Source organism: Chiroxiphia lanceolata, chromosome Z, assembly GCF_009829145.1.
Source record: "Chiroxiphia lanceolata isolate bChiLan1 chromosome Z, bChiLan1.pri, whole genome shotgun sequence".
Taxonomy (NCBI): domain Eukaryota; kingdom Metazoa; phylum Chordata; class Aves; order Passeriformes; family Pipridae; genus Chiroxiphia; species Chiroxiphia lanceolata.
In genome coordinates this window covers 44,415,164-44,425,911 of record NC_045671.1, presented here as the reverse complement: position 1 = coordinate 44,425,911, position 10,748 = coordinate 44,415,164, and the positions used below count along the sequence as shown (strand labels likewise).

The 10,748-nt window shown below is 48.2% G+C and overlaps 1 protein-coding gene across 2 annotated transcripts; it reads right to left on the bottom strand.

Moving 5' to 3' along the window:
• Nucleotides 1–239: 239 nt before the first annotated feature.
• On the bottom strand, nt 240–2,318 carry LOC116780576. 2 transcript variants are annotated; one of them, XM_032675760.1, is made up of 3 exons: nt 1,652–2,318; nt 562–1,296; nt 240–529 (listed from the first exon to the last, which is right to left on the bottom strand). In XM_032675760.1, exons 1-3 carry the CDS (start codon nt 1,726–1,728, stop codon nt 271–273), a joined length of 1,071 nt encoding a protein of 356 aa, XP_032531651.1. In that variant the 5' UTR covers nt 1,729–2,318; the 3' UTR covers nt 240–270. The 2 variants fall into 2 exon arrangements, with proteins under 2 accessions (XP_032531651.1, XP_032531652.1); XM_032675761.1 differs by having other exon boundaries at nt 1,517–2,317.
• Nucleotides 2,319–10,748: the final 8,430 nt, after the last annotated feature.

The following is a 10,748-nucleotide window of genomic DNA, read 5'->3' as shown; positions in this document are numbered from 1 at the left end:
GGACATCGTCGCCTTGATAACACCAGTAGCCCCTGCTGCTCTTTCTGCCTTTGGCATCTGCTTCACTACAGTTGCACATCTGCAGCAGGAATTCCTGTGGGAAGAGGTACTGCTAACATGGCCCTGGGGCTGCAGGAGTCCATGGCTGTGCATCGCAGCATGTGGGTGCACCTGCGACGGGGCACAAAGAGAAGGGGAAAAGCAATAGAAGGGAGAAAAAACAGCACCCAGAGACTGTGTGAGGGAAATAGCAATTTATTTCCTTTTCCTTTAATAAAGAATTGCAAGAGCCCTGCCAGCACTTCCAGTGGGGCAGTCTCTTACAGGGCTGCAGACAGTCCTGGGAGTTGGGGGCCCTCCTGTCTGGGGGGTGCTGGCATCCCCCGGGCAATCACTCCCTACCCTGGATGGGAGCAGAGGGGCTGTGGCTGCTGCCCTGGGCAGGAGGGAGGCCTCTGATGTAGCAGGTTCCTCCCCCATGTCAGAGCCTGTGAGGCTGCTGGCAGGAGTCCCCTTCCAGGAACTGCTGAACTGGAGCTGCTGAAGCTGGAGCTCCTGGGGTAGCTGCAGCTGCTGGAGCTGGAGCTGGCTGTGGCCACAGGGCCATTGTTCTCATCTCTGACTGTACCAGAGCACATCAGTCTCTGGGCCTCCTCACTGCACTGGCCCACAATGACGTTGATGGCACTGTGGATCAGTGGCGCTGCGTGTTCCTGGAGGAGAAGCTCCAGCACTTCAATCAAGACCTCTGCATTCAGCCCATAGATGCAGAGGCCATGCAGGATGGTGCTCTCTGTGGTCTCTACCACCCACCACCAGCCCCGGTATATTCCCTCCAGCCTCTGGCGTAGCCAGGGCCGCACAGGGTCCAGGAGATGCTCTTGTTGATGGAAAAGTTCTGCCCAGTCCTCTGGCAGGATACTGCCTGAACCCTCCTGCTCTACTTGGGACAGTGTCTCCTGTGGAGAAAATGAATGGGATGTCCCAGGGGGATGGGGGCTGTTCTCAGCCAGGCTGTCAGGAACTCTCCCTGCCATGCTGCTGTCATCTGGGAGCTCCTCAGGGGCTGTGATGGCTGTCTCCAGATAGTCATCTTCTCCATAGTCAGAAAACCGGATGCTCTCTATTGTTCTTCTGCAGAGTGGGCACACTGGGTTTCTCTGAGCCCACCGCAGGATACAGTCCAGACAGAACCGGTGGTGACAGGGCAGAGCAGAAGCCACATCCTTCCAAGTGTCCTGGCAAATGGGGCAGTTGCCGTCTGTCTCCGTGGCCATTTTTGTGTCCTGCAGCACACTGGGGAGAGCTTAGGATCAGGAACTGCTTGCCTTCACTGGTGCCACATGTCACAGGAGGGAGAAGCCATGGTCACTGGCTCTCCCAGGAAGGAGAGGAAGAAATGTCCAGGCCCTTCAAGAATGACATCCTTCCAGCTCCCTGAGCCCTGTCACCCATGCCACAGCCACCCCTCGGGGGCACGTTTTCCCACAGAGCCAATCTTCACTGCTGCCAGCACCTGCAGTGCCTGGCTGCCTGAACCAGGTAGGGCCAGTGAAACACTAGTTAGATTGCTCCAGGTCTGCACTGATATCTGCCAGTGGCAGGCACCAGTCCTCACTGGAGAAGCCTGGCTTGATCCTCTTGGACTCACAGTCTTGCCTGGTAGAAGTTCAGGTTGGAGCCAGATTGATGAAGGCTCTGCCAATATGTGAATGTAAGCAGTGTCATAATGCATCTCCCTGTGATGTCACAGTCTGCTGCTCAGTGACATCAGCCTCCACCCCTGGATGACAGTACAAAAGGCATTCAGACTCCCAGTCACGCCAAGATAAGCAGGGAGGAAAGTGAGGTCACAATCCATCACTCGATGAAGTCATAGTCCACAGGTCGGTGACATCAGCCTCTTCTACCCAGTGTTGTCACAGCAGGCCTTCCATCCCTGCAGGCACATGGTGTCAGGAGAAAAAAGGAAATACCTTTTCTTGTTTTCAGCTTCTGCACTTCCATGTAGCTCTCCCTCAGTTACCTGTGTCACATGACTCTGGCCGTTTGTCTTGTCATGCCTTTAAAAGTCTTCCTGGGATCCAGTGACAGGACATGGGGAAGTGATTCAAAACTGCATCAGGAGTGGTTCAGACTTAACGTGAGAAAACATTTCTTTAGTGAGAGGGTGGGCAAACACTGGAATAGGCTTTCTTGAGTGGTGGTCAACACCCCAAGCCTATCAGTTCCAGAGGCATTTGAACAATGTCCTTAATGACCTGCTTTAAATTTGGGTCATCCTTGAAGGGGTCAGGCAGTTGTACTATATAGTTATCATTGGTCTCTTCTAAATGAAATGTTCTGTTGTATCCTGTTGTACATTATGGTACCCTACCCATCCAGCCACCATGGTATTTTCTCTCTCAGCTGCTGCTAATAGTATTCAGCCTGCAAAATAACAGTTCCCTCCAAAGGGCTTCCTGCTACTGTAACTGTGGGGCTTTAGGAGAATGTGAAGGCATAGGCTATAGGCAAAGAGGTAATATTTGAGTACAGGCCTCTTGTCCATATCTGCATCTTCCCAACTTCACTCTCCTTGGTTTTTGTCCTCTGTCATGTCTTGTCACACTTCTATGCACTGTGTCCATCCCTTCTTGGCAGCCCTCCACACAGTGAGGCTGCCCTGATCATCATCAGACAGTGAAAAGAAACCATATGCATTTCACAAACTGGGAAAAAAGTTCTAGGTTTAAGGAAAGGAGGCTGAGCCAAGTGGTGGGATCTACCTACCTGTGAAGTAGATATTCACCCCTGACCAGATGCATGGTTTGCAGGTTTGCGGTGCAAAATGTATCCTTTGGGGAAAGAGAAAAGGGCACAGAAATTCATATTTTCAGCAGCTGAGAATTGGCAGTATTAAAATATGTAGCAGTTAATGGAAGGCATCTCCCTCATTTCAGAATTTTCCTCTACGTGGGAAGATGGAGTGAGTTCTGGCAGCTTGGAACACCTGACAGGGAGGAGCAGCTGAGGCAATGGAGCACTGCAGGAAAAAATGAAGGTAGGAGGGAATGGCTGGCACCACCTGTTAAGTGCCAACATAATTTAGTCTTTGCTGCCTCTCAGGGAAGGAAAGAGACCTTGGGGCTGTAAGCTGGTGTTACTGAAGGGCAAGGGAAGAAAACCTGACCCACAAAGTTTGTCTTGCCACACAACTGGAGAAAGGAAACAAAATCACTTGAAATTTTGGCCTTGACCTTCAGTGATGTTTTGAATATTAGAATATCCATTTGGGGGAGGAACAGAATGCATTTGCACAGTTCCATTATGTTTTTTTGTTCAACACACAGATCCTCTCATTTCCCCTTCTTTGGTCTTAAGTATTCAAGTTAACCATCTGCTTTGGAAATGTAGCTCAAATGTAACAGTTTCTGCTATTTTACTTAACTTTTCTTTGCTTGAGCTGAAAATATTCAGCTGTAATTTGCTTTATAGAATTCTTTGTCACTGTAGGACTGAAAAAAGACCACAAGAATTTCTCCCACCAAAAGATAATATGTAGAATAGTATTGTAAAGACTACTTGGCAATATTCATGTGTTGCTTTATATGTAACTGTATTAAATCTTTAATTTAGAATAAATGTTACCTAACAGGCTTTCAGCAGTTGCTTTTCCAGCAGGCTAATTTTCCTGTAAGAGTAGAAAAGGAAAGTAATCACTTACACATATGAGTTTTCCATATTTCCATATTCATGGTTTAGGAATGGTATTCCCCAGCTTAGTGTTCGCACTGAAAGACCCAAGACCACATGTCACTTGCTCGCTTCTCCACCACTACCCCTGTGCAGGATGGAGATTTGGAGACACAAGAAAGTAAAAATCATGGGTTGAGATAAGAAAAATTTGCTAGAAACAGCAATGAAATAAGAAGATGAACAGCAACAACAATACTAATAGCAGAGCGTACAAGACAGGTCAGAGATTCGCACGTGATTGCTCAGCACATGGAACCTGTGGAACCTGGCACCACTCGACCACTGCAAATATTAACCCTGTCCTGGCCAGATCCAGAACACATGACATGCCCTGAGGGTCCTGCTCTTGCTCAGGGTTGGAAACCCCCTGGGCATCTGCCCTGGCAAAAGGGACTTCAGGGCAAGCTCCCACTTACTAACATTCCTCCCCACATCATGTCCCTTTTTGCCTCCAGAAGGCTTTGCACAGAAAGAGCACTGGAAGTGTCACTCTTGGAACACGTGCAGCAAGGAAAAAGAAAGCTTTTGAGCAATCTGGATCTCAGAGTATGTGCTCATGGAATAAGGCCCTCTTTCTAAGAGGCATGATCCATAGTGGAGCACTCCAGCTTCACGTACAGGGGCTCTCCCGAACCAGGGACCCACTGCCAGTGCACAAGGACACCAGGGACATTCACACCCTCACATGAACTTGCTGTGCTTTATTGGCAGAGCCAGGACTGCATTATGGCCAGCGCTCTCAGCTCAGCGGTAGTGGCGTCTGCGTCTCCTGCCACGGGAGAGATGCTGGCGATATCGGCGGGATCCAGCCCGACGTCTCTTCCGCATGCCACGGCGACGGGAGCGGCGGCGGCTCCGGCTGCGGCTCCTGAGAGATCTCCGATAGTGGCAGGGCATGGTGGTTGTGGCTGAGGCCTGGGGCGGCTGCGTGGCTTTTATAGGGCTGCCAGGCAGGAGCCCTTTGTGACACCAGCACTTTCCAGAGCCAACACCACCAGCAAGGTCACAATGGCTGTGCCCAGGCAGTGTCTGGTGCACTCGCTGGTACATGGGCATAGTGATGCAAGTGTCAACGAAAACTGGAAATAAAACTCCTGAACACCAATATGGTATTAAGAAGCAGCATTAACTTATTGCAGCGCTGGATGCATGGGGGGTGATTCATTCTAACATGCATGCTTGGCTCAAGATGATACATGTATTTACTAGCCAGGGATATATGTGTGCATTCTCTTTATCAAAAGACATTTTAATACGCATTAGTTGCCAGAGCGCCCAGAGTGCGGCCCTGACGTGGGCCTGGCTCTGCCAATAAAGCACAGCAAGCTCCCATGAGATTAGAGTGTCAATGTCCCTGGTGTCCCTGTGTACCGGCAGCGACTTGCTCGGGGTGTGCCTGGGGCCTGCATCTCTCTGCTCGCCTGGGTCTTAAGCAAGGCCTATAAATGTTGTACCTGTAGGTGTGTCTGTGCCATGTTCTCTTGCAAGCAAGGTTACCTGTATGAGTTTCTTTTCAAGAATGGTTCTCTGAAACATGGGTCTTTATTAGCATGACTCATTATTATATAAATAATAACATCTCAGGGACCAGCAGGGTATGGAGAGCAGCCATCAATGATTTCTTCAAAATGCCTCCAGATGTAGGTCTTGAAGTTTCACCAGGTTACAGTGTGTGCAGCAAGTGGTAATGCAGAGTCTGCACAAAGACAAGAAAGTAGGAGGGAAAATGTCTGTCTGAGGGCCTTGGAGAGTTCATGCCTTTAGTAAACTGGTCATATACTGCCCTTCTCCTCCGAGCTCTCTGTTTGCCTTGACACATTCTGCTCATCTTTTCAGAGAGTTTTTTGCTTTTTGCTTCTCCACTTGGTTGTTTGTTTGGATTTCCATTGGGCTTTTAGGGGGTGAGTGGGTGCTGCGTGGTGTGGATAGTAATTTTATCTTTCGGACAGCAGGTGAATTGAAATCTGAGAATAGAGCAGTGCACTTCAGCTCCCAACTGGAACTCTCCCCATCGTTTCCCCTTTAGTAAGCTCCCAGACACATCCCCAAAGGAGGAAGGTGGCAGATGCTCTGCCCCACCAACAGCAAAAGCAGACAGAACTTCACCTATCACACAGCTGGGAATGCTGGTGAAACAAGCTGAAGGTTTACAGTGGAAAAATAAACACCTCCCGTGATGGCAAAAGCAAAGCCCAATTTATGCTCATTTCACCCGCTGGCAGGTTTTCTTTCAGCTGTTAGTTTTCCTGTAGGAGAACATGGAAAGCGTAAATACTCTTCTGTCAGAAATGAAAGATTTCTGGTCAGTTTAGGATCTAGTCCAGCTCCTATTCTCATCAGGATCAAAGTGAACTAGGATACCGTAGGAGACTCAGGAAAGAATAGTGGGCAGCTTAGCAGGTGGATGATGGTTTTGCAGTTCACTCTTTGATGTTACAGGGGGAGTTCCTGGACTCTATTCCCGAAAATAGCCCCAGGAGAACTCCATGTGCACATCCCATGGGAGTCCACAGCCTCGTGTTCTCCTTGTTGCACAGTTTTGGGGCTTGCCTCTCTAGGGAAGAACCTGTGGCCTTGCCAATGTCTGATGTTTAATTCAAGGTGTCATGGCACACTGAGCTACAACCGCTCCAGCTCTGTAAGTGGACACCTTTAGGCCATTTACTGTGGCAGTAAATTGTTTACGCTTATCTTGCATTCACCATGTGCTTGGTGTAAAATTGCACGTGTGCTTTATAGAATAGAGGCACGTTAGAATGTTCTCTTAGAACACATTAATGTCCAAATATTCTCCTTTTCCCATTAGAAAATACATAGCTATATTCTCCTATGGGCAACACCAGAGCTATAAGGATGACTTCAATGCAGAGTATGGGAAATACCAGAAGTTGCTGGCTCAGATGGACAGTAGGGCCAAGAAATTCAGGACTTCTGATGACCAACAGAAGTTTGTGACTCAGGGATCTTCAGCATATCAGGTAAAGAAGGATAAAACTGGGAAGAAGACCCTGGCAAGCTGAGGGGGTGCTGATACCCAGATGGGGGAGAAGACAGGAAGTGCCTGGAAACTAGTGGCCGTAATCCCAAAACTGCATGCAGGGCATGCACTCATGGAATAGGGCCTCGTTTCTGAGAAGCCCAATCCACAGTGGAGCACTCCAGAGTGGGGTCCAGGGGGCTCTCATGAACCAGGGAAAGTCCAGGCGAGCAGAGAGACGTGGGCCCCAGGCGCACCCCGAGCGAGTCGCTGCCGGCGCACAGGGACACCAGGGACACTGACACCCTAATCTTATGGGAGCTTGCTGTGCTTTATTGGCAGAGCCAGGCCTGCGTCAGGGCTGCGCTCTGGGCGCTCTGGCTCTGTAAGTCCGAGGCCCTGAGCTCGGCTCAGCGGCGTCTGCGCCTCCTGCCGCCCCGGCGGCGACGGCGAGTCCGGCGTCTCCTCCGCACGCCTCGGCGACGGGAGCGGCGGCGGCTCCGGCTCCGGCTGCGGCTGCGACCCCTGCGCGACCTCCGCCGGTAGCGGGCCATGGTGGTTGTGGCCAAGGGCTGGGGTGGCTGCCCGGCTTTTATAGGGCTGCCAGGCAGGAGCCCTTTGTGACACCCACCAGCGCTTTCCAGAGCCAACATCACCAGCGAGATCACAATGCCCGCACGGCCACGCCCGGCCCCTGCAGAATCCGTGGCTATGGACAGCCTTGGCCTACAGGATGTGGGCGGCTGCCCTGGGGCTGCCGTGGCCTTTTGGGCTAAATGGCTTAGAGGAACTCACAGTTAGTGGCACCTTGAGAGCTCTGTCATCACCTCTGTAACAGGCCAAAACGGCCCAGCCCAGTTTGCTCAGGAACATCCCGCGCAGCTCACAGAACCGAGGCGCAACCAATGCCTTGTGTGGGAGACCATGATGAAGGGTCGAGCAAAGTCCAAACGCTCAGCAACCCCCCTGGGGTGCCTAAAGACCTCCAAGAAGACCCTCTGAGACTGTCTGTGTAGACCCCAGCAACTAATGCGTATTAAAATGTCTTTTGATAAAGAGAATTCATACATATATCCCTGGCTAATAAAGACGTGTATCATCTTGAGACAAGCACAAACATTAAGCCGAGTCACTCCCATGCATCCCTCATTCCTTTTACTGCTCCCTGTTCCTGTAGGCTGTGACTGAATTATGCATGCATTTCATTTGTAAAGTAGGAATATTTTGTCCTTATGTAGGAAAAAAGTGGTTTGGATCCTCATAAAGCAAGTAAAATTCCACATGTGTACAGTTTGGGTTGATCCTACACTGAGTTTTCAGAATTGAGTCCTTGAATCTGTTAGGTTTCTTGCTTTGTTTGCGGAAGGCAATAGCAGGGTTTTTTACCCTGATGACGTATACAATTTAATGAGAGCCATGTTCTTCCATCCAAATTGAAGTAGTCCTTTTATACTTCAAACTGATTATAAAGTTCCAAAAGCTCAGCTCCTTAGACCATAAAAGGTGAAAAAGTTTTCTCCTGTGCTTTGGCAATATTTAAGGAGACTATTTTGGAGTAGGTTTCCTGTATGAGTTGCAAACTACCTCAAGGTCCAGGTTTGTGATGGTTTAATAAAGCAACAATCCAGTTTGCGTGTACAAAATTGAACGCTTCATTCATGACAACTTTGGTATACATAGGGTTTTGGGAAAGAGGGACAAACATTCCATTCATAGCTGGGGTTAAAGGTCCAGGAAACACAGGGAGATATTTTTCTTCAAACAGATAAACAGATATTTCTTTATCACAATCACAAGGCAGATGGGGCAAACAAAGTGATAAAGGGATTTACCTATGAAGCCTACAAGTCTGCTTAATTAAAAGATAATGTAAGAATTTCAGGGAGTGGATGTAAACAGACTTTCCTTGTCCTTGCTTAAATCTCATGGTTTCTAGCTAAGATCATTTCTTATCTCTGCTGTGTCATAAAGAATTTATACTGCAACAAAGGTTTTCATTCCAAAAGGGACCTGTTAGCAGCACTATACCGTGAAAAGTCTTGCTCACTTCAAAAGGAGGTAGCAAGGCTTTTTTTGTATAAATCTATAAGTAGCAGCTAAGTTTGCTGAGATCTAATATGGCATAGACTTGCCTATTTTGAATACAGCTTTATAAGTGGGTGTTCCTGCAAAGTTTGTAGTGTAGTCACAGTTGGCTTAGCAGTAGCAAGTTCCTAGTTGTGCAGTTGTCAGTCACACAGAGGTGCAGATTGTCCAGAAACAAGGGACCATCAGCAGCAAGGAATATATAATGTAGTGATATCCTCCATTTTGAATTGTGCTGTAACCTCCATCTTGAAAAATGTGTAGTTTGTCCTTCAGTGACCTTCAGAGCCACCTAAAAAGCATATAATGAGGAACATGTAGGTGTATCAGGAAGTCTGTAACCACCTGAGGATCTCAGCCAATGGAGAAACGGGAAGGAACCAGCACTCCAGGCAAAGGGGATAAAATAGGCTGAGACCTCCACCGAGCTGAGAGGCCTCACTGAGATTTGTTCAGTGAACTCTCATAATTAGCTCCTCTGTCTCCTGGCTATTTACGCAGCTCTCAGTACCTGGATTTTCCAAATAGTAGGAAGCTGTAGTTTCCTTTGGGCAGGCACTTGATAAAGAAAAGAAGTTCTGTTTGGGGACACAAATGACGACATCCTGTGGTCGCTCATGGGATGATGAAAACATGCCTCGTTCCATAGAGCAGAGGGGCCATAGCCCCACTGCTGTGTAAAAAAAATAAAAAAAGACAGCTTCTGGTCTTCAGGGATGGTCTTCCTTTGTTCCCCAGCTATAACTATGCAGGGTTAGATCCAAGCCATGCAGAGCCTTCTGAGCTCATACAATCATTCTTAACAAGGATGTAAAGCAGCTTTCCAGCAACTCTAACTCTCTGGATTGGTGACTTTTTCATTATAAACTTTAGAAGACTTTCCTGATTTAGGTGGCTTTGGAATAGGGTTTTGTTTTATTTCTGGTTTCTTTTTTAGGCATCTGGGCCGAAATGACAGCCTGAAACACGCAGGCCTCATAAGTATGTGGACATTCCCCATCCTAAAGAAAGTTTACAGGCACAGTGAAATAGGACTCAGAATAAGGATCTCTGCTTGTAAAACCTCTCTCTGCCTGCTCTGACAATCAGCAGCAGGACAGAACTGTCAGGGCGGGAGGATGCATCACTGCAGCAGAATTCACCCCTCACTCCCCACAGCAGCCTTTTTTCTGCTGCCTCCTTGCAGAGGGGTAGGAGCACCCCCTGCCTCCAGCCAAAAAGAGACCAGAGTCTCAACATTTAAGAGTTAGCATTCTATTGGACTTCAGTTGATGGAGAACAGAAGGGCAACAATGGCTCAGGTGTTCAATCACAAAACACCCCAGGAAGTGTCACATACAGGGGCTTAACACAGTTTGCAGGGAGACAATTGAGGAAGTTGTTTTTAAACTACTCTCCAAGGAAGAAAGGTGGATCCACAGCCCTGTTTTAATGTTCCCAATTACTGTCCTCCCTCAGTCAATTTCATAGCCTTCCCCAGAAGAAGCTTAGGACACACCTCTCCCCGATGAGTTAAAGAAATAAATGGTAGTAAACTCAGGGAAAGAATTAGACTTCAGAGTCACCATAGATCTGTGCAGGAATCAACATTTGTGGTTCTAGAAAGACTGGTTGTGACAGACTATTTTTAACAAAGCTAACAAATGGGTAAAGTTTCTACTGTGACACTTTAACCCAACTGGTGTATAAAACCTGTTGAAGTACTTTGCCTCAACACGTGTCTATATGTTTTACAAATCACTTCCAAAGGATCTGGGTATTACTTGGCTCACTGACAAGGGGAACCCAAGACTTTAAAGCAGACCTGTGAGCTGCTTCAACTGACAGTGCAGAGCAGCCCAAATGCCATCTCTTTAACCTTTCATAACACGATGATTTTGGGGGAGTTTGCCCAAATTTCTACCACATAAGGCCAAGAGTTTGCATTAACCGGAGAGGTCAGAAAACA